Below are 22510 nucleotides of genomic sequence, written 5' to 3'. Positions count from 1 at the left end.
GTTAATGCATTAGGTATCATGAACAAACAATGAACCATATACTGTATTTTTTACAGCATTTACTAATCTTAGTTAATGTTAGTTAATAAAAATACAATTGTTCATTGTTAGTTCATGTAAGTTCATAGTGCATTAACTAATGTAAACATAAACAACGTTTGATTTAAAAAATCTAGTATATGTTATAATAGCTAAGTTATATTAAGGGTGTGTTCACACTTGGCAGGTTTGGTTTAAATAAAAAAACTCTGGTGTGACTGCTCTGTTAGTGTGGTTTATTTGAACCTTGGTGCACACCAAACAAGCGGACCGAGACCCCCTGAAAAGTGGGTCTCGGTCCGCTTCCAAACGAACTCTGGTGCGGTTCGACTGATATATGAACGCAGCATGGACCAAAGATGTCTAAACAGACCAATAACAGGATGTGATGTCACAAGATGCGACCCTAAAAATCACGTGATTTGATAAAATAGAAAGGGCAGTAATTGAGCAAAATGAGCAGAGGGCAAACATGGAGCAATGAGGTAAAGTTCCTTATTAACATTTGGTCCGACGAGCATATTTCCAGTATACTGGAAAAAAACGCACAAAAATGCTCAAGTGTACAAAATGTTCAGTGATAGGTTAAGGGACAGTGGGTCCAACGAACACATTTAGCCCAGCAGCCAGCATTGTTTTGGATGTTCAGCAAGTTCTGTTGCAAAATATACGTCATAAAAGCTGTCCAATCAGGTTGTGACCTTATCCTTATGCCTTTTGTTTTGTAAATTTAGGTTCAGTGTTAAAAATGCCAGTGTGAACGCTAAACGAACCAGGAATAAATGTATCATTTTCTTTTTTTGGTCCGGACCAAGAGAACCAAGAGAACTGAACTACAAGTGTGAACACACCCTAAGAGCTAGCTAGGTATGTTGTTTTGAAAGCTTTGATGCTGACATTATCCAGCTCAACAGCCTCTGACATTAGCAGTTCATGGTTCAACGCCAGCATGCTTTTGGTGGAATAGGGGCATAAGACAATGATTGGGTGGACCTGAATACTCAATGGGTGGCACAGGCCCACCCAGGCCCACCTGTGGCTATCCCAGTGTATGAAATCACACATTGTATGAAATTAATAAGTCAAACTATCTTATATTGTAGCTTCTGCAAAGTAGCCACCCTTTGCCTAGATTACAGCTCTGCACACTCTGGGCATTCTCTCAACCAACTTTATAAAGTATCCACCCGAGATATTTTAAACAGTATTGAAAGAGTTCCCGTGTAACACTATCCAGTCCAACTCATCCAGTTTTTTTTTTTTTTTTTTTTTTTTAAGAAATTCATAGGTTGGCACAAATGATATTTGTCCACAAAAATAATGTCAAGCATTTAAGCACAAACCTTTTGTTTAAATGGATTTTTGATAATGAGAAGCATAAATTAATTCAAGAGTGTCCGCTTTTGACTGGTAGTGTATATAATCAGAGTTGAGTTGTTAGTAGAACTTCTGACAACACCTTAAGAGAGTGGTGACACTGGAGGATTATTATTATTATTATTATTATTATTTTTACCTTGAGTTAACCTTGAGTGTAAGTATTAGTTAAAAGTAAGAGACAGCACAGCTTGACATAGTTTTCCAGTCATTTTGACCTGTCATTTCTTGTGAAGCCTGTCTAAATCTCCTTTTCCTAAAACCCACCTGGAAAAGGCCAGCTCCCCCTTTCCTCTGCCTATTCTTAGATCCAGGTCTGAACATGGTGTCAGGAGGTCAGAGGGTTCTGGCAAGGATGTTAAGAAATGTGCTCCTCTAAACACAGGAAGTGAAGCAGGGAGACAACAGGAAGTAGAGGGACTACAATACTGAGTGTTCCGCTTCAGACAGTATAGGGCCTTAACTAAGACACACATTCACACACCACTCCAGAGCTCACGCTAGCACCAACCTGACCTAAAAATCAAAGCTACACACTTGTCACCTATGCTTGAAGTGCCCTCTAATAGTTAGAACATATCTTCATGGCAACAATATATTGACATTGAACGTTGCTTTCGAATGTCATGTACCATGAAATCAACCCCATTTGTCTGAATTACTGACAAGTGGCAGCCCTCATCAGACATTTCATTCCATCAATTCAAAAGTGTTTACCTATTCCTCTGGTGCTACTGATAGCTCATTGTGCAAACAACTTCTAAAACAAGAGTATTGGTAACATGGAAACCAGTAAGTAATCAAGTTCACATAAACAATGGTAAGCGTGATTGTGAGGTTGCATTTTCACTATAAAATTTTATTTTTACTCCACTGTCGCTTAGGTTTAGGGTTTGGGTTAGGGTTTGGGTAAATAAAATGTGCATTCCTCTTGACTGTATTGCATCATTTACAACTAAAAATACAATTGGTGCCACTCTGTGGACATTTCACCTGGAAACTGGAGCTCATGCGTGCCCACACGTTCATCAACACTTTCAGCTTCAGCCACTGGGGGCAGTCATTAGAATTTCAGTAAGCACAGAAATTGTCTTGCATGGACATTTCTGCTAAAAGTGCTGTGTAAGCATTTATTATTATTATTATTATTATTATTATTTTTTTTGTTTTTTTTGCAATACAGCACATAAAATGTCTCTTTTACCTGACAGGTATAATAGAAATAGGTGTCTTGAGAAATGAAATCTGTCTCTGTGGCAGCCCTAGGCTCTACAAAAAAAAACTAAAAAAAAAAAAACTGTCTAACTGTTTTTTAACAAATCTAAAATGCTCTCTGCCTGTGAATCATTCTGTGTTCAGGGTTTGCTCACCCGTCTTTGGGGGGCAGGGTTTTGGTTAGAGGGTGTAGAAGTTAGCAAAATGGTGGAAGTTAGCAGAAACGTAGTACCTCTAAGTATGGATCCACTGTGTTATTATTCATCTCAGCAGGTTGGAGAAACATCTCATGAGCCTGTAAGGGTGGACAAGACTGAAGCCTTAAGCTCAGCCTGAGCCCACCAAATATATACATCAGTCCCATAAGTAAGATCAAAGCAGGACACAAGCTTTTGGTAGCATTACAAGTACCTTATGAACTTCCAGCACCCTGTTAATTAATCATCAAACCCTAATTGCACTTTATCCACGAGACCAGAACTAATTCCCCTGGAAGGAGCCTGAGTACAGTGTAATGCTGTTGATGTGGGTCAAAACACATGAAAATTCATCTTTCATCTTCTTTTTGCAAAAAAAAAAAAAAAAAAAACACCGGGCAAATTTATGTACTATAAATGTTTATCCATTCATAATAAGATCCATTAAATCTGCAATTCTTCTTCTGTCCCTACAGTACAAATGTGTGATGTGAACTCTGCTAATCTTCGTTGTGTGTTGGTTTTGCCTGTTTATTGTGTGGGCATCTTTTCTTGACTAAGCGCATAACCAACATTACCAAATTAATGGGTAACACTTTTTAATAACTTTTAAGCCATTAAGAAACATAAATCTGTAGTTTAAAGTACAGTATGAATGTATATGAAAATAAATGAATCAAAGTCTCATGATTTTCTATCTGAATAACTACTTTAAATTAACTAATGTAACAAAACAGCATGTGCAATGAAATTAACTTCCATAATGTGATGCATTTCCAAGTGAAAGAGAATATTCAGTAGGCAATAATGTAATGCAGGACTAGGACACAAAATAAAATAATGAATGTGTACAATAAGACCAGCAAGATAAAGTAATTCAAGTAACCATGCTAAGTAATTTGTAGTTTGTTTTGTTGGCTAATATGACAATGTTTTTGGACTTAATACTGACACCTATCGATGTGGATGCACCATTACTGAAAAGTTTTCGGGTATCAATGTCTTTCTGAAAGGATAACGTGAACAGTATTTGGCTGGTCATGTGATCTCAACATGGTGGCCAGCAGGGGGGACCAGCCCTATATAGGATTTATAAAAAACTATTATACGCCAGAGTCACCAAGATATGACTGGAGACTCATGTGAGTGTACATCATGTTAAACATCTGCCAAAAGTGTTACTCATTTCTTTAGATGTTACACCTTACTTAGTACTTTAAGGAGGGAATTCACAAAGAATGAATTGCGCCCGTTAAATGTGGTGGTTATTTGCAATCGCTGTTTGTGCTGGTTTAGCGCCCAATTCACTAAAGTAATTATACAGATCACGCAATGGCGTAAACGCGCCCATAAAATCGTTGGTGATCGCAATTTGCACATGCAGTTCCAATCTTGTGAGGCAATTCTTAGCGCTATAGTGGAGTATGCAACAGACCACCCCTATACTGTGATCCAGACATCTGAATCATCTTTTTAATATGCCGAAAGTGCGCTTGAATACACGGCTCCTCTGGATATATGCCAGGTGTTAACAATCTTCTCCATCATTTGATCATTATTTAACTTCAATTTTGGGGCTGTTTTAGCTTCCGTCTGCACTCAAATTTAAAAGCTCACCATTTACACATATTGTGGACTAATTGCCAAAAAAAATTATAATTTTTAAGAAAACCCCCCAAATAGTAATAAGAAAATACTCCAATTATTCATAAATAATACTGTATATGTTTACAATCTTGTAATGAATAAAAAAGAATGATATATATATATATATATATATATATATATATATATATATATATATATATATTTATACTGTATCCTAAGATATATATTATGTCCTAACTTTGTAAGCATGTAACTTCTATCTCCCTCCAAAAAGTCATAATTTATTCCACTAGCAGCAGTTACAAGATTTTTTTTTCCCTCTTTCACCTTCCATCACAAAATGCTGATCTGAAATGTAGGTGGTGCTCTAATGCATTTTAGCCTTCACAGATGTACTCGTCTATAGACATTCAGTCTAATTTTCAATTCATGCACCACCCCCATTGTTTCAGCAAATATCTTGGCCTCTGAGTGGACTAGAAGCTCAACCTAGGTGTCATTGGAAAGATCCTCCCCAGTAACATTGGATTATTCACACAAACAAACTTTTTAGAAAACAGCCTAAGGTAAAAGCAGATATAAAATTTTTAGGTATGTTGGTGATGAGAATGAGAGCTTTCATTTGATATATGATTTGACTATTTAAGTGCTATTTGAAAGACCTTTATATTCATCTTACTATTGCAACCACATTACCTCTGTGAATGTGAATGTTTTCAGGCCTTATTTTGTTAATGTAACATAAAGGCAAAAGTTCAGATTCTAAGCTTTCAAACGATACCACATATGTATGACTTATGTATCAATAGTCTTTTTAAGCCTAAACATTTTTCACGACATAGCGCCCCTTTTTGGACCTGCCGATGGGTCCGCAGAGTTAAAGAGGTTAATAACTTACTGCTGATATGATCGATAGAAAATGTTCACAAACATATCTTTTAAATTAAAATAAATTGTATTGCCTGCTTAAAATGTTGCAGTAATAGTGCTATGTTAACTGCACTGACATTTTTTTGTAAATGAAGCGCAACCTATAATGAGCCTAATTTACATAGAAAGGAGGTGTGTTTGTGCAGAAAGGAATGACAATAACTTAATTTAAATACTCAAGATGCAGCGCAATTTCCACACTAATTGCACCTGATTAAACTAGATTGTAGGTGGTTAATGAATAAGACACAACTTTTTGCGCTGAAATACCACATGCCAAAGTGGCGCAACTGTTTAGAGAATTTTGTTTAGTGAATTCGGCCCTGAGTACTTTAAGAATTTAAATACGGTCAATTTTAATTTTATGTTGTTTTTAAGCATTATGAAATGTAATAATGTTATGACTTATTAATGAAAGTCATGAAAGTTATTATAAAGCATCACTCAATTACATTTCCTTCTCACATTCTCTGTTGGGATTGTGTGTGTGTGTGTTTTTTTTTTATGTATTCCTGTACTGTATGTACCTGTCTTTCTGAAAACTCTTTAACTTTGTTTAGCTTTGTGAAGGTGTGACACATGATCTTCTTTGTCACTCACCTTTCCCAGGTGGGAAGAAGCAGTCCATGTCGACACTACTTCGGGAATGAGACACAGAAAGGGTACTACTGGGAACCAGACCCTCCTGAGGGGGTGAGTTTTCAGTGGTCCTCACCAGACACCAGCCAGGTCGCTCTCCAGACCGCTCCAAGAGCTCGACTGTCTGACCGGACTGAACACTTAGCTCACCCACCGAGCCCGCAACGAAGTCCTGCAGAATCACAGTCTGCTCACAACCGCCTGACAACTACAGAGAGAGAGAAAGGCATGTTTTTAGTTTTCATTTTAAGTTCTAGAGCTTGACTGCTGACAAACATGCCTCATGAGTGAACATGGTTGACGATGAGTCTCTGAACAACTTTATTCAAATGCCAGACTAAACTTAAGTTTAACAATTTCAGTTGACAAGTCTCAGGACAGATGTTTCAGTTTAACTGGTGTCTTAGAGCCTTAAAAAGACAGAACAAACAACTTAAACCCATGAGAAGTCATCCGAATTGACTGAATCATATGAAATTGTATGAGTTCGTTCGTATGAATTCGTACAAATTCTAGACGTGCAAATACTTGGATGTGTAATGCGGAAGTAAGTGAAAGTTCCACGTGTCAGATGTTGTGTACATGTTTGTTAATTTTATACCCTAACCCAAACCCCATATCTAAACCTTACCATATATTAGAGTCTGTTAGGATGATTTAAAGCTTAAAGAGTATGTTTTGTATGACAGAAGAAAGTAATAGTCGCATGTAAGGGGGTTCGAGGGAAAGGAGGAGGCGAGAACTGGCTTGAGAACTTAAATAATAATTTAATGAACAACTTAAACAAAAACACACAACCATAAACACACAGTACAGCTGCCTGTAATTCTCTCTCTCCTGAGAGATGCTTGACCACGCCCCCACTGCCACATCACGTTTTAGAAGGAGAAGAAGGAGAGTCACTTGACTGGCTGTTGCAAAAGTTGTACGAATTCGTAAGACCCAACTCGTACGATTTCATACGATTTAGCCAACTCGTAGCTAACTCGTATGAATTTGTACCATTTCTCCGTGAGAATGTGTTGGAACAAATTGCATTTAAATTTGATTAATTTGTGTTCTTGAAAACTGTGTTGAAAAATCGGAGAATTGTGAAAATTGTAATTAAACAGGTAGCTTTGCAAAGTTTATGCACCAAAGTTACTTTTATGACAAAACATCATGTCTCTTTATTTCATCAGTCTAAGAAAAAGCTTTACTTTTTATTTGTAAATATTTAAGTACAATTAAATGTAGTCCTTTTTACTTTACCTTAAGTATGTTTTTGGCTAGAAACTTTGACTTTTGAGTATCCAAACTACCACTTAAGTACAAGTTTTCTATACTTTTTAAACCTCTGCATAAAAGACACCAATGTTTAATAAATAAGTAAATATATTAATAATAATAATAAAAGCAAACCACCCTTTTAACAAGTAATATAGTTAATGAGCTTATTGTATACTGTTAATGGCTCATCATTCTTTGAGCTTGCTACAGTAGTGTAGAATTCAATTGATGTGCTTGTGTTTGTCTATCAGCTATTTTACAACCACTTTGAAAGTAGCTCATCCAATCAGATTTTATTGCCAGAACGATCCATTTTATAAAGAGACACTTTGGGGGCTTGGGTAGCTCAGAGAGTATTGATGCTGACTACCACCCCTGGAGTCGCGAGTTCCAATCCATGGTGTGCTGAGTGATTCCAGCCAGGTCTTCTAAGCAACCAAATTGGCCTGGTTGCTAGGGAAGGTAGAGTCTTATGGGGTAACCTCCTTGTGGTTGCGATTAGTGGTTCTCGCTCTCAATGGGGCACATGGTAAGTTGTGCATGGATCGTGGAGAGTAGCATGAGCCTCCACATGCTGTGAGACTCCGCGGTGTCATGCACAGTGAGCCACGTGATAAGATGCGCGGATTGACTGTCTCAGAAGCGGAGGTGAGAAACTGCGCCACCATGAGGACCTACTAAGAAGTGGGAATTGGGTATTCCAAATTGGGGAGAAAAAAAAAGAGATGCTTTGACCAGTGTATGTTTGTGTGTGTGTATGTGTTTGTGTTTGTGTCTGTGTCTTCTCTCATTAGGCTCACATGACTTGTTTTAATTAAGTCTAAAACTAGTGCAGTCAGCAGGAAAGATCATAAAGTGTTTACAACCCGGAGTTAAACGCCCCTCATTAAAAACAGCCATTCACACACACACTTACACACACTCCATACTGAGAGACATGGCCAGAACAAGGTCATTAAGGGGCAGTTGGGCTACCAGGACAATTATTTCTTCATCAATTGCCCTATTGTTGAAATGTTTTTTTTTCTTCAATATTATCAATACAGCAATTTAAAATGTTACTTCTGTGTTATTGGTAAAATAAGAAAATAAATAAATAAAATCAAAATTGACCCTATTAACTTAATAATAAATGTAGCTGGTCTTACGACGGTCGGTGCATGTTATTCTAAAGTTTGTTTCCACAGTCTTTCTTTAAAATGTAGTGAATTACATCTCTAAACTTTTTTGACTTGATGTAACCAAGGCCATGCAGGTGTGGGACAATAATTTCAATCAATAATTAGTGATTGATATTAATTGGCCTATTTTTGGACAACATGTCATATGGAAAATCATGCCATCTTGGCAAATTAACAGAAGAGTTCCTCCTTGTATGAATTCCAAAATCTACTGACAGTCCAATCACAATATAAGAAACATTTTCTGCTTTCAATATTTTGTGAACTTTGTAGAGTATATACTCTACATTGTTTAAAATTTGTTTGGTTTCAGCAATTTTGTGTATGTAAGTCAGGTAGGATGGGGAACAAGTCCTGATGGTTGCGCTGTACTGGCCCAATCGGACTTGGTTCTCAGACGTGATGCTCCTGGCAGTAGCCCCTCCCTGGCGTATTCCCCTGAGGCGGGACCTTCTCACTCAGGGGCAGGGCATGATCCGGCACTCACAGCCAGACCTCTGGAACCTCCACGTCTGGCTCCTGGACAGGACGCGGAAGACCTAGCAGGCCTTTTGCCAGCGGTGATACACATGACCACTCAGGCCAGAGCCCCCTCTACGAAGCGGCCGTACGCTCTGAAGTGGCGTCTTTTCGTGAACTGGTGTTCTTCCCATGGGGAAGATCCACAGAGGTGCGCAGTCAGGTCTGTGTTGTCCTTCTTACAGGAGGGGCTGGAGAGACGGCTGTCTCCCTCCACCCTGAAGGTATACGTGGCTGCGATTGCAGCATATCATGATACACTGGATGGAAGACCCTCGCAGCAGCACGACCTGATCATCAGGTTCCTCAAGGGCGTGAGGAGGATGAATCCTCCTAGACTGTGCCTGATTCCCTCTTGGGATCTCTCTGTGGTCCTATCGGCTTTATAGAGAGCCCCATTTGAGCCCCTGGAGCAGGCAGAGCTCAGCACTCTGATGTTGAAGACGGCCCTCCTGGTAGTGCTCACCTCTATCAAGAGGGTTGGGGACCTGCAGGCGCTCTCTGTCACCAGCGAATGTCTGGAGTTCGGGCCAGGACACTCTCACGTGATCTTGAGACCCCAGCCCAGTTACGTGCCCGAAATTCCCACCACTCCCTTTCGGGATCAGGTGGTGAACCTGCAAGTGCTCCCTTCAGAGGAGGAAGACCCGACCTTATCGTTATTGTGTCCAGTTCACGCCCTGCGCATTTATCTGGACTGCACGGAAAGCTTTAGACGATCGGAGCAGCTCTGTCTGTTTTGGAGTACAGCAGAAAGGGAAGGCTGTCTCCAAACAGAGGCTGGCCCATTGGATTGTGGATACCATATCTTTGGCTTACCAATCGCAAGACCTGCTGTGCCCCTTGGGAGTTCAGGCGCACTCCACCAGAGGCGCACTGGCGAATGGTGCCTCTCTAACAGACATATGCAGAGCAGCGGGTTGGGCTACACCCAATAGCTTTGCGAGGTTCTACAATCTCCGCATAGAACCGGTTTCGGTCCGAGTGTTACTGGGTACCAACAGGTAAAGGTCGGGCAGACAGTTGGGTGTATCACTTGCATTAGGGCCTTTCCCCTCTCGAGGTGATTATGTGCACTGTCTTGTCATAACAGTTCCCCATAACTGGTGAACACTGGACACCCTCTCGATTTCTTTAGCACTGTCCGGTGACAAACTCGGTGGAAGAGTAATGCCACCAGGCCCGGTACTCGTGGTTTGGCCCTTTTCAGGTGAGCCTGTGTACTTGGGCTCAGTGCTCCATACATGGTGATTCCCCCCTCGGTAATCCCGTATGATGTATTTCCACTGTTCGGTTTCCCTGTCGGTGAACCCTGTGTCTTCCCCTCGGCAGAGCTTCGCTCTACCTCAGCCACTGTGGCTGTGTACCCTCTCCTTAGATAGGGTCCTCCCCAGAGATTTCATTCCATATGCGAACTTCCCGGTCGGTAAGTCCGGTAGGATATGGTCTCTGTAGTGCTCTCCCTCCAGGTGCTCGGCGGGAAATTGCTTAATAAAGAAATCAGGAAAGGCCACTGCCTTTAGCCTCCTCTGGTAAGTGCTCTCCTCCCACCATTAACGGGACCAGGGAGGCGCCTTACCTGACACGCTGGAAGGTCACGACGTGGTGGAGCGCTCGCTGCGAGGCACGCAGCAGCTTGCCCATGTCCGCCCGCCGTACCTCGTGACACGGTTCAGCGCCTGTGGCATTTTGTATAGGGATCCCTAGTGTCACTACATCGACACAACATCGAGTGAGTGACAGACAGGGAACATCTCGGTTACTGATGTAACCTCTGTTCCATGATGGAGGTAACGAGACGTTGTGTCCCTCCTGCCACAGCGCTGAACCGACCGCTGACATGGCCGGGACTCTCTCTCGGCTCCTCTGCACAAAATTTAATGAGTGGTGCACGACATCTCCTTTTATACCCGTATGTCCGGGGCGGAGAGTGGCATGCAAATTCCACGTGCCAATTCTCATTGGCCTTTTCTGAATATATCAGAGGGGATTGGGGCTCTCAAAAGCGAGCCCCTAGTGTCACTACATCGACACAATGTCTCGTTCCCTCCATCAGGGAACAGAGGTTACATCAGTAACCGAGACGTTTTCTCACCTACAGATCAAGCTTCAAATAAAGGGTAAATTTGCATGTAAATGCATTCTGCAGCCTAGAATGGACTTCTCTATGGCCCGTATTTGCTTTTGACACCCTGACTTGAAGATCAGATCACATTTAAGGAGTCACTGACACCGAATTTTACACAAACAAACTTCTTCCAGAATTTGTACAAAACTAATCCCAGATGAAGTGAAAAGCAGGGCAGGCAGAGGCAGAAAGAAATGAAGGATGGTCAATTTGATGTCACACTGCAGAGAGAAACCAGCTCACTGATTAAAAGTATTGTACTGAACACATCAGCACCTGAGTCAAACTCACCCTACATTGATGACACAATCAATTACACACAAACGGACACACACATTTACAGACAGACAAATTACGTGTTCTAATCTTGTTCTCTTTGTCGAACACACCCACTGAAACAGAAAGAGTGCTAAAGTGTATTTCACACAGAGAGGACGAAAAGTGTGACAAGGCAAAGTCAACTCTAAACAGCTTTTCTCTTATGGAGGTCTCTCCACCTTTAAACTCTGCTCATGGGTGTGGGTTCAGAGTTTATGTTTTGACTAAGCATCTCACCCTTGACATCACCACTCCCTGAGTGTAGTTATGTCTGAACTCACCCCTGTTCTGGGGTTGAAACACACATTCAGTTAGAAGATCAACTAAAATAAAACTCATCTTTGTATCATCATAGATGTGTGTGTGTCTGGTTTTGCTATCTGGGACAGTTTTTTAGAGATGGTACCACAGTAATACTATTGTTCTTTGGACGTTTACAATGACAACCTCATGTTTTTTAGAACATGTACTGTACCATGGTAGTTCCGTGATATTTTTTGAAGTACCTTGGAATACCATGTAAATACCATGATATATGAATATAGTCGATGCTGGGTAGTAACGGATTACACAATCAGATTACAAAAATCAAGTACTTGTAATTGGATTAAATTACCTTTTTAATAACTTGTAATCGGACTAAAATTAGTGTATGTTTATGTGTGTGTGCCTGACTGCGTGTAAATTAGACAATAATTATTTCTGTTCTCAAAGCTGGTAATAAAAGAGGCTCTTATTCTAGATTTACAACTCTAGAGTCCCTGGAGAGTGAGGCAGAGAGTGAGGCAGAGAGCAAGAGAAGTGTGTGATTGGGTGTAGGGAAGAGATACACCCTCCTCTGGGGAACGTCTGGGGTTTTCCCGCCCTGATGCTTTATAGCTGAGCAGGAATTCCCACTATATGGAGGAGAGTATTCCATACTGACAGAATTCCCAGCCAGGAGGAAAGCATAATCCCCCACAGAGAATTTGACAGTGTGTTACATATAAACCATATGAGAGTATTTAGCTGACGTTTTGCCTTTATTCACAGCTTACCACAGACGTCATATAATGTAGACTGGAGTCAAGATCAGCTAGTAATATATCCATAAATATATCAATTCAAATAAAATGTAAATTTTGTCATTATTTACTCACACTCATGCTGTTTCAAACCCATATGACTGTTTTGTGGAACACTAAAGGTAATGAAAGGCAGAATGTTAGCCATGATCACCATTCACTTACATTGTATGGAAAAAAGATACAAAGAAAATGAATGGTGACTGAGGCTGAATAAATACTAATAATGTGTTTTTATGTAGTGTTAGGTTTAGTCATTATTATAAAATTCTGCCTAACACGTGTTCGATGGAAGAAACAAAGCCATGCGGATTTGAACTACTGATATATTAACCATTATATTTTATAAAGTTTTGACAAATTTCATGGAAACTGGATGCCAGTATCATACCTAATATTGATTGTAAATCTGATTTGTGACTGAAATGTGACTGACCTAACACACCCACAAACACATGGAGTAGAACTTAAACAGCCACTCCCTTCTAAGCAACCCAATCCAAATGTGAGCTCATGCTTATGGGGATAGAAAACACACACAGACACACACAAATGCAGACAAAAAAGCTCAAGTACACACCTACATCGAGAGTGCAAATGTCACCAGAGACACTTTAAATAATATGAGAATGAATATAGGGGAAAATTGTAACATAGTTGCTTGTTGAGCTGAATTTCGATAACTGCCAGATATTGGTTAAACAGCTACTTATATACCATGTTATAAAGTGTCAATAAATACGTATTCCAGTATTATAGCAGGGTAATGGACATATGCTTTATATGTGGGTAGTTGGCCCATGCACATGGACTATTTTTTTATAAATCAACATCAAGATTTGAGGTTAAAATTGATATAAAAGGAAATTGTACAGTTAGGTACTGTAACTGGTCACCATTTCAAGAAAATCTTTAATCACCTTTTTGCCTTCACTAGTTCATTTTAATTGGTCCTGCAGTGTGATAAATGCATGTTTAAAGTATACATATTTCATGTGGTCTCTCAATTAATAATGTTATAAAAACTGCATGCATTATAATTATAAAAGAATTAACTGATTTAAATTGTTTTAGATAGAGTCTAGCATTGCATTACCAAAATAATTTCATGTCAAATACAATGTGTGCATCTGTATGTATTGGTTTATATAAGTTTGGGGCCAACTAAGTTTGAGTCTCAAGAGAGATTATGAGAAACACACACACACACAAACACAACAATAAGAGTGAAGTAAATTTGAATTGCTCCCTTTACACACATACTCCAAAACAAAGCATGCTAGTCTTTTATGCGAAATTCTCCAGTGTGTCAGTAATTGAGTAAAAAGTTGTTTTCAATTGGAAAACAAAAGAGGCAGTTAAAATGGTCTTGGTACTTTTACTGGAGTTGATGTACCAAAACATCACTTTATAATAAAGCTACACCTACAATAAAACTTTTTTATTGTCTAAAACTACTTTAATCACAGAGTTAAAACTCACATACCGACCAGGATTAAAACTTATTTCTAATTTAAAAGTCTAAAATACTAATATCTTCTCAAGAACTAGCACTTATAAAAAAAACTGTATCAAAAAGTTAATGAGCCAATCTAGTCCCCCTAAATCCCCATAAAATCAGCTTGACACATGTTTACTCACAGGTCTGGTTCTCTTGGGTAGTCTGAAACTCCTCCACCTGCGCATAGTTCTTTCTGTATCTCCAATTCAACCAACCAGTGGTGAGTCTGCCAACCAGATATGCCCTCTGATTGGACAATAGTCAGGTAGCAAATAGTCTAACCCAACCTCTCAGACCTAGAGTCTCATGAAGAGCTGAAGACTAAAGGTATGTTTAACATGATCTTTAGAGAGTATGAGCACAATACTGTCAGTCCCATTTGCAAAGCTGTGGTGTGACGAGAGAGAGTTCTGCCCAAAAGTGGAAAAGAGGGAAGAGAAAGAGTGTTAAAAAAAGAAAAAAAATGAGAGAGGAGGAAAAATCAGAGTCAGCAATGAAAAGATAGAACACCCTAAACTAGGCGTCTTTTGGCATACAAGAAAGTAGTAAGGTCAAAGATGTGTATGTGTGTATGCACATATGTGCATGTGTGATAAAGACAGAGAGAGCTTCAAGATCACCACAAACACACACACACACACACACACACACACACACACACACACACACACTTTAGCTGTAGTGTGTGTGCTGACAGCATGCCAACCATAACTTCCCACAGACACAAACAAGTCAAGAAATGTCTAGTGTATAAAAATAAGGAATATGACAAGTCTATATATTGTTCTATATTTAAATGTCCTTTTAGCCACCCACCCACACACAGTCACACACACACTCAAACCACAATGACATAAGACGCCGCTTGCTAGTACAATGACTCCAAAGAGACAAAAACAGAGAGAGACATAGAGACAGATAACGAAATTAGACATCTGTAATTACATGACTAATCGCTTGTTGCTTTGTTAAGTTATAAAATCATCTGCCAGATGAATAAATGTACATGTAATTTGAATGTGTAAGAAAGAAAAAAACGTGCAATTGGACCAAACTTGTGCCGAAAAAGGCTGTGATTTCACCCAAGTCTTGCCATTTTTGTGTGCAATATGCATCAGACAGTCAGTGAACGGTCAGGGGTTGTGCTATTTGAGGCTGAGACTAGTACATATCATGATTTAAACCACACTGAGCACCACAAAACAACTGATGTGGAAGGATTGTGTGCTGTTAGAAAGCGAGTGTCTCCAGGAGACAAGAGCCACTCTTGAGTCAGAGCTTCTTTGTCTGTAATTATATGGTCAAATTATATGGTTAAATTAAAAGAGCAGAAAGATTGGCCTGAGGTTAAGTTCAGGAGCAAGTAATAATACAATTACAAAGAAATGACATGAAATAGAGAGATCACAGAGGGAATGGTGGTTTTGTCACACTGAAATACTGGATGAAAAACAGTGAACCAGACTCCAATTTAAGTGGGACAGAGCAGAAAATGATCTAGCAAAAACAAACAATAAAAGCAGAGAAAGAATGAGGATTAATGATATTTATCCTGCAGACAAAAAATATCTTGGGCAACATTAAATCTTAGTAATAAACTTTATAGGTAATAAACTGAAAGTTTACCAGAAAGCTGGACTGCTAAAAGACGATACCTGAAGACATATCTGGGACATATCTCATTGTTCTGTGTTTTTATCAAATGATCTACAAAATAAAACCATAAATCAACTAGAATACATAAGAGAGAAAGGGGAGTTTTATGCTTCAGAAATTTTGGATGGTATTTGAACATAACCACACCCTGAGATGTCCACACACTAGACTAGAGCAAACACACACACACACACACACACACACACACACACACACTGCAGAGTGCACTTCTCTTACTGTCTTAAACACACATTCAGTATGTGTTTATTTTCCATAGGTGGAGGAACTCCTACTGGACACAGATGAACACACACATACATACTATACATTCATACACATATTGTACAAACAAGCAATCAGATACATAAATGCACCAAAAACCAGCATCACAAACTAAATTGAACTAAATTTGGATATTGATCTGGTCTGACTAAAATTTCTGATCATATGACCTCTGTCCAAGCTAAATGGCAATACAGCAACAGCCGACAGGTTCCCAGTAACACTACTGGAAAATGTTGCCAGTAGACATCCTACTGTTATTGTGGTGTTATGTTGTTGTAGTGTAGTCCTACCTTGTCACTGTCCACAGTGTTCTGGGATGTGCGGGAAGCAATGGAGATTGTGTCAGGCTGACTGCTGGCATCACCCTGACTGTCCGCATCCTCAGTGGTGTCCCTGGAAGATGACATATATAATTAGGGATGTCCCGATACCACTTTTTTGAGAACGAGTACAAGTACAGATACTTCCTTTTTGGCACTCGCTGATACCAAGTCCGATTTTTTGTGAAATTCCATATCAACAGATTATTTTAATTTTATCATGAAAATGGTGTTTACATAAATAAATTATTTTTCATCAGATGAAAATATAACAATCCATTTTCAACATAATATATTTTTTTATTTAATGAAGTACTTTTATACAGAAACACAGCACAATCCAAAATTCAACACTGGAGTTATTTTTGTCAAATAAATTACTGCATTACAGAGCATCACAGATGTGAGACATTGCATAAATATAATACAATTACTATTTATTTAATATTATTATTAGTAGTAGTAGTATTACAGTGAATATTACATAACTATGCAGTAGGGATCTATTTCTGTCATATTTGTTTTCAATTTAAATCGAGCTTGTATTTTGGCTGAGCTTTTATTTTGAAGTTTTTCTGTGTTGCTATGACAGTAGCCTTTCAGTCCAGAAAAGCCGGTAGCTACGTGACTTAAAGTGATTATTAAACCGCAAAAGGATGCTGTTTAATTAAATAAGTATGTACTGTGTATGTGCCTTGCTCTACAACGTGAATAAGCAATCTGCTCATCAGCTACAAACAGAGCGCACAAAGCTCATGATGGTGTTTTCCGTGTATGAACCAAGGAGCTCTAAAAGATATGAGGACCCAATTCCGATACCAGTATCCGTATCGGAACATCCCTATATAAAATACAAAACCCATTCCCATTGAGATCACATACACAATGTACAATGAGACATGGAGAGCAGCTATTTGCTGTCTAAGAGATACCAGGTTTGGAACCATGAAAAATGTGGCATTACTTATGTTTTGTTTTTTTTTGTATCCCCTTTTCTCCCAATTTGGAATGCCCAATTCACACTACTTAGCAGGTCCTCGTGGTGGCACGGTTACTCACCTCAATCCAGGTGGCGGAGGACAAGTCTCAGTTGCCTCTGCTTCTGAGACCGTCAATCCGCACATCTTATCACGTGGCTCGCTGTGCATGACACCGCGGAGACTCACAGCATGTGGAGGCTCATGCTACTCTCCGCGAACCACGCACAACTTACCACACGCCCCATTGAGAGCGAGAACCCCTAATCGCGACCATGAGGAGGTTACCCCATGAGACTCTACCCTCCCAAGCAACCGGGCCAATTTGGTTGCTTAGGAGACCTGGCTGGCATCACTTAGCACACCCTGGATTTGAACTCACGACTCCAGGGGTGGTAGTCAGCGTAAATACTCGCTGAGCTACTCAGGCCCCCTAAAGCACCATTAGCATTACTTATGTTTGATTTTTTGTATTGTATTTTCCTATAATGTGTATTTGCTTGAGTAAAACTGCCCCCAAACAGAGACAATGTTACTAGAATGGATACCAGTCACATTTCTTCATGGCTACTTTGTGGTAAAACAGAGGGATAAAGCTTCGTTAATATCTGCATACTGGGTTTTGATTAGGTCAGAGGAACTTAAAGGGAAACTAAGAGGCTGATTTTGAAATTACTATTATTGGAGTCTCTGGGACCCCAAACTAAAAACAGTAAAGTCAATGTCAACAAATCATGAGGGTTAGGTGAATATTATAGATGAGAGAACAGGGTAAACAAGAGAAAGTGACAAAATCTATATTTTGTAGAACTGAGAATTCTCATTATAGCAAACTGGTTCGTTCGACAGTTTGTTTCAAAGAGTCATCACTCCATAGTGTTTAAAAGGCCCTGCACATAATTTTTCATCTTTTATTATTGTGAAATAAATGTAAAATATAATAATAATAATAATAAAATTAATTACTGATGTTTATCATTATGTTTATGTAATTATTTAAGTTTTGTCAGATGTTCTCTATTGCAGTCAATTGAATTTTAAGAGCTTTGTGAATCGGTTCAACCATGATTTATTTAAGAATCAGACATTAGTAATATACAATACTGTACAGTAAAAGCAGTATACCTCTTGCTGATGCTGCGCTGTCTGGCTGGGGTTTTGGGAGGGTGTATGGGCTCCTTTAGCGCCCCCTTCAGGTGGACTGTTCTTTCCTGAATCACCTCCCTGATGTTCCTGATCCACTCCTGTTTTACATCTATACTGGAGGCCTTCAGGAGCATTCATGAAGCAGAGAGGAGAAAGAGAAGACAGTATATAAGAAATAACACACAATAACCAATTAGACTGAGCTTCATACATACAGTATGCTTTACATATTGGATGTTTTGAATTGTGTGTGTTTTTTTTAACCCTTTTTGACACTTTCATTGAAATAAACTAGATAGTGAAGAGAAGACAGGAAACGTTGGGATGAAGAGACTGAATTGCCCAAATGAGCACCAAGTCTCAAACTTTTTTATTCCGAAGTTATATTGGTCAAATTAGTCCTCTTTACAATACTTTTCTCTTTATTTTGCATATACTCTGTCATGTCAATCAGTTCCCGTCTCATACGCTAATCAATAATCAACATTTGAGTGTGTGATTGCATATTTCCCGCGATTGTGATTCTGTGTAAATATAGGCCGGCTCTGTGCAGCATTCAAAAGTCTGTGAAAAAGTGCATATTTGCCACTTTGATATGACATCTACATGAAATAAAATTACTCTATACAAGCAAATTTAGCCATAAGGCATGTTTCATGCGGAGCGCGAGCGTGTGCTCATTTAGGTGCCCATATTAACAGGTTACAGCCTTCATACTGGGTGTGTGAACTGTGCAGCGCTGCACACACTGAGCTCAGTGGAAAACACTGTGAAAAAACACCTATAAACCTATTAATCTGCATGGACTTTCTGCAGTCTTTTTGAAGCAATATAAAATACTGTAATAAACTACTCACCCATTGATTGAAAAAAGACACGTGTACAAGTTTCACATGCAGTGACAGGCACACACACAGCTTCTAATTAGTTAATCTGACTGAATCCAAATAATTTAAGCTGTTTATATTCTGCAGTCTGGGGTTTGGGTTTGGTTCCGTGTGAATTTGGATGTAAATGTGATCCTCCTCCGCATACAAATTAGATCTCATGTCGATTACTTTTATAATAGTTCTTAAAGCTGATGTATGTAATTTCTGCGACACTCTCGCCACTAAACGGAATTGCAAAAATAAACTATTTTCAAAACAGCTTTCCGAATATGCCTCTCGTCTGCTGTCGTTCAAATAGTCAGATAGTCCCACCCCAACTCACGACATCGGTTGAGTAACGTTGTTGGTTGGAGTTTAAGCGGGTCTCTCAAAACAAACACAGGAATTTTTATAGTGCCACAGAGACACAGTGTTTACAGTTTTCAAGAAAATTAACCTATGAATGGCTTACTTAGGCCACATCCACACTAATATGTTGTCGTTGGAAAATGCATCTTTTTCTCTATGTTTTGGCCATCCGTCCACACTGAGATGGCATTTTTGACAACGCTTTTTGAAAACGCTCTCTCAAGTTGATACGTTTAAAAACGCTGTCTTTGCATTGTAGTGTGGACAAGGCAAATGGAGAGAAAACGATGACGTATTTATTGTCATGTGACGCAGTCATGTGATTCATTCACCCCAAAACAATCAAGATGGCATTGTTGTGCATTTTATTCACTTTGATAGCATTGTTAAAGATAAATGTTACTTTGTACAACCTTCACATTACATTCCTTCATAGGCGATTGGAAGTTTACTCGGAATCGCTGTCTGGCGACAGAACACGATGACAATTGTGTTTCAAGGCAGCGTTTCCCAAAAACATCGTAAGTCTAAGTAGATCACAGAAACCATTGGCGCCAATGGTCTCTACGATCAACTTCTGGTTTTTGGGAAACGCAGCCCAGACCATACATGGAACAGCGATTTTTCGAATACGCTGTAAGGAGATTTAAGCGTTTTCATGTGTTTCAGTGTGGAAGATACATTTTTGGAAAACGCTTGAAAACGGAAGTGTAGATGGAGAGCATTTCAAAACTAAACAAACAATGATTTCAAATATATCCTGATTAATGTGAAAGTAGACTTATAGTTGTCTCTGCATATTAAGCTGGGATAGAAGAAAATATTTTAACACTGAAAATGTTACATCCTTCAGCTTTAATGACCGATCTGTGATAACCATTTCATAATTCATGGCCGTTATCACAGTAAAAATTCAATGTAGTAACCCAGAAATCCATTTATTTTCTGTATAGAGCTGCAGCTCTGTCATGCAGTCAGCACTGAGACACGGTCAGTGTGAAAGCTGAAAGCGTGTATGCTGTTGAAGTAACGTGGCAGCGCTGCTCATGCCCCACACACACAGTATATGAGAAACAGGTATTATGTACTTGTAACACAGTTCAATGGAAAGGCGGAGGCGAGAACCGGCTTGACAATATAAATAATATTTTAATAATGAACATAACCAAAAAGACAAACACACACAGGTGTCGGACAGCTGTCCGTAACTCTTTCTCTGTCGCACTGACGTCTCCGGTCGGCTTTATCCCTCTTGGGCTTAATCAGCCTAATTAGGGGCCGGGTGTGCGGAATCACGACCCGGCCCCGCCCTCCGCCCTGCCACAGTACTGTAATAGGCTCATCACGCTGTTAAAGGGGTCCCCGTACAGAGTCATGGTATCCTTTACATCAGTAACTAGGATGCTTCTCCGACAATTCTGTGGGTTCATTTGACACAGATCAACACAGACATAAACAAATCTTACCTTGAGAACTGTTTTGTTGTCAGATGTAGGCGTCCGGCCAGCCCACAGTGCAAACTTACACGGATCCCCTTCAATGTGTTCCGTGACTCCTAACTCTGATGTCTGTCAAAACACATTTCCATTCACACTAACACTAATAACTTACTAATAAAGTGGAAAATAGCCTTTAAGGCACTCAAGATCTCATTTACGCTGATGGTATTTACACATTTTGACAATGTGTTATCCTGGAGCTTCTTACCAGCAGCTTGTTCTTGTAAACGTATTTGGTGCGCCCTGATGAGTCTTTCATCTCTTTGCTAAAGACTAGGGAGATCTCGAATAGGAAGAGGTGGCGGTCGCGGCCCTTGCGGATCAGTGATTTGGGGTCCCACACCTGGAAGGTGTCCTGTAGGATCAGCTCACCCTGTACGGCCAGATTCTCATCAAAACCTGAAATCACAATCACACAGATGTCGCAACCCAATCTCGACATCAACCCAAACAATTTGTACGAGTTCATTCGTACAAAAACGTACGAGTTATGCTGTTCCGTGTTAATCCAAAACTATGCTTTTGTAACCCCTAACCCAAACTCCATCCCTAAACCTAACCATATAGTGTAACACCTTACCCTACCCAGAACGAATGATATGAATGAATGAATGTTAAAATCCCTGATGTGTAATATGGAAGAAAGCGACACTTCCAGGTTCCGAACGAGTGTTCATGAAGCGAATGTAATTGGTTGATGTATAAGTCACACATTTTCGTACGAATAAAGTCATATGAATTATTACGAATTCACCACCTCGCAGTACTGTCACGAATTCTAATGAGATTATGTGCATGCCACTATACAGTTTAAAATTCGAACACAATGTTAGACCTGAAACAAGCTTCTTCTACTTCTGAAGCGATATTTAAATCCTTTTTTAATGTAATTCTCCTCTTTCACTTTCAAAATGTGAAGGTGAAAGTGGAGACTGATAGTAAAAAAGGACTTAAATATTGATCTGTTTCTGAAAATTATGGATTTAACCACTGGAGTCTTATGGATTACTTTTATGCTGCTTTTTCCAGGTTCAAATTTCTGGCTACCATTCACTTGCATTATATGGACCTACAGAGCTGAGATATTCTTCTAAAAAATTTTGTATGTGTTCATCAAAAGAAAGAAAGTCATACACATCTGGGATGCATGAGGGTAGGTAAATGATAAAAGAATTTTCATTTTTGGGTGAACTATCCCTTTAAAATCTGGTAGCACCACAAATATGTGGTGAAAATATGTGATCGGGATGTAAATAGGGCTTAACGAAACAAATATCACAGTTAAGTTATATATAAACTTTTCTAAACTGTTTACACTTATTTCATATATCTGTCCAGTCTTTTGCCATTTCTTTTCAAATGTTTCATGTTGCGTTAATAATTAATTAGTAATTATTTATTTAA

General features: G+C 39.3%; 1 protein-coding gene across 1 annotated transcript in view; it reads right to left on the bottom strand.

The window, feature by feature from the left end:
* LOC127446262 (kalirin-like) overlaps positions 1–22510 on the bottom strand; it is a 158422-nt gene that overhangs the window by 33934 nt on the left and 101978 nt on the right. The window contains exons 30-34 of the mRNA XM_051707027.1: positions 21315–21505; positions 21074–21175; positions 18349–18491; positions 16217–16319; positions 5967–6213 (exon numbers count right to left, since the gene is read on the bottom strand). Of these exons, the coding sequence (XP_051562987.1) occupies positions 5967–6213; positions 16217–16319; positions 18349–18491; positions 21074–21175; positions 21315–21505 (786 nt within the window). The remainder of the gene's footprint in view (positions 1–5966; positions 6214–16216; positions 16320–18348; positions 18492–21073; positions 21176–21314; positions 21506–22510) is intronic.

The sequence above is a fragment of the Myxocyprinus asiaticus genome, chromosome 9 (assembly GCF_019703515.2).
Source record: "Myxocyprinus asiaticus isolate MX2 ecotype Aquarium Trade chromosome 9, UBuf_Myxa_2, whole genome shotgun sequence".
Taxonomy (NCBI): Eukaryota; Metazoa; Chordata; class Actinopteri; order Cypriniformes; family Catostomidae; genus Myxocyprinus; species Myxocyprinus asiaticus.
This window is presented reverse-complemented; position numbering and strand designations above follow the sequence as displayed.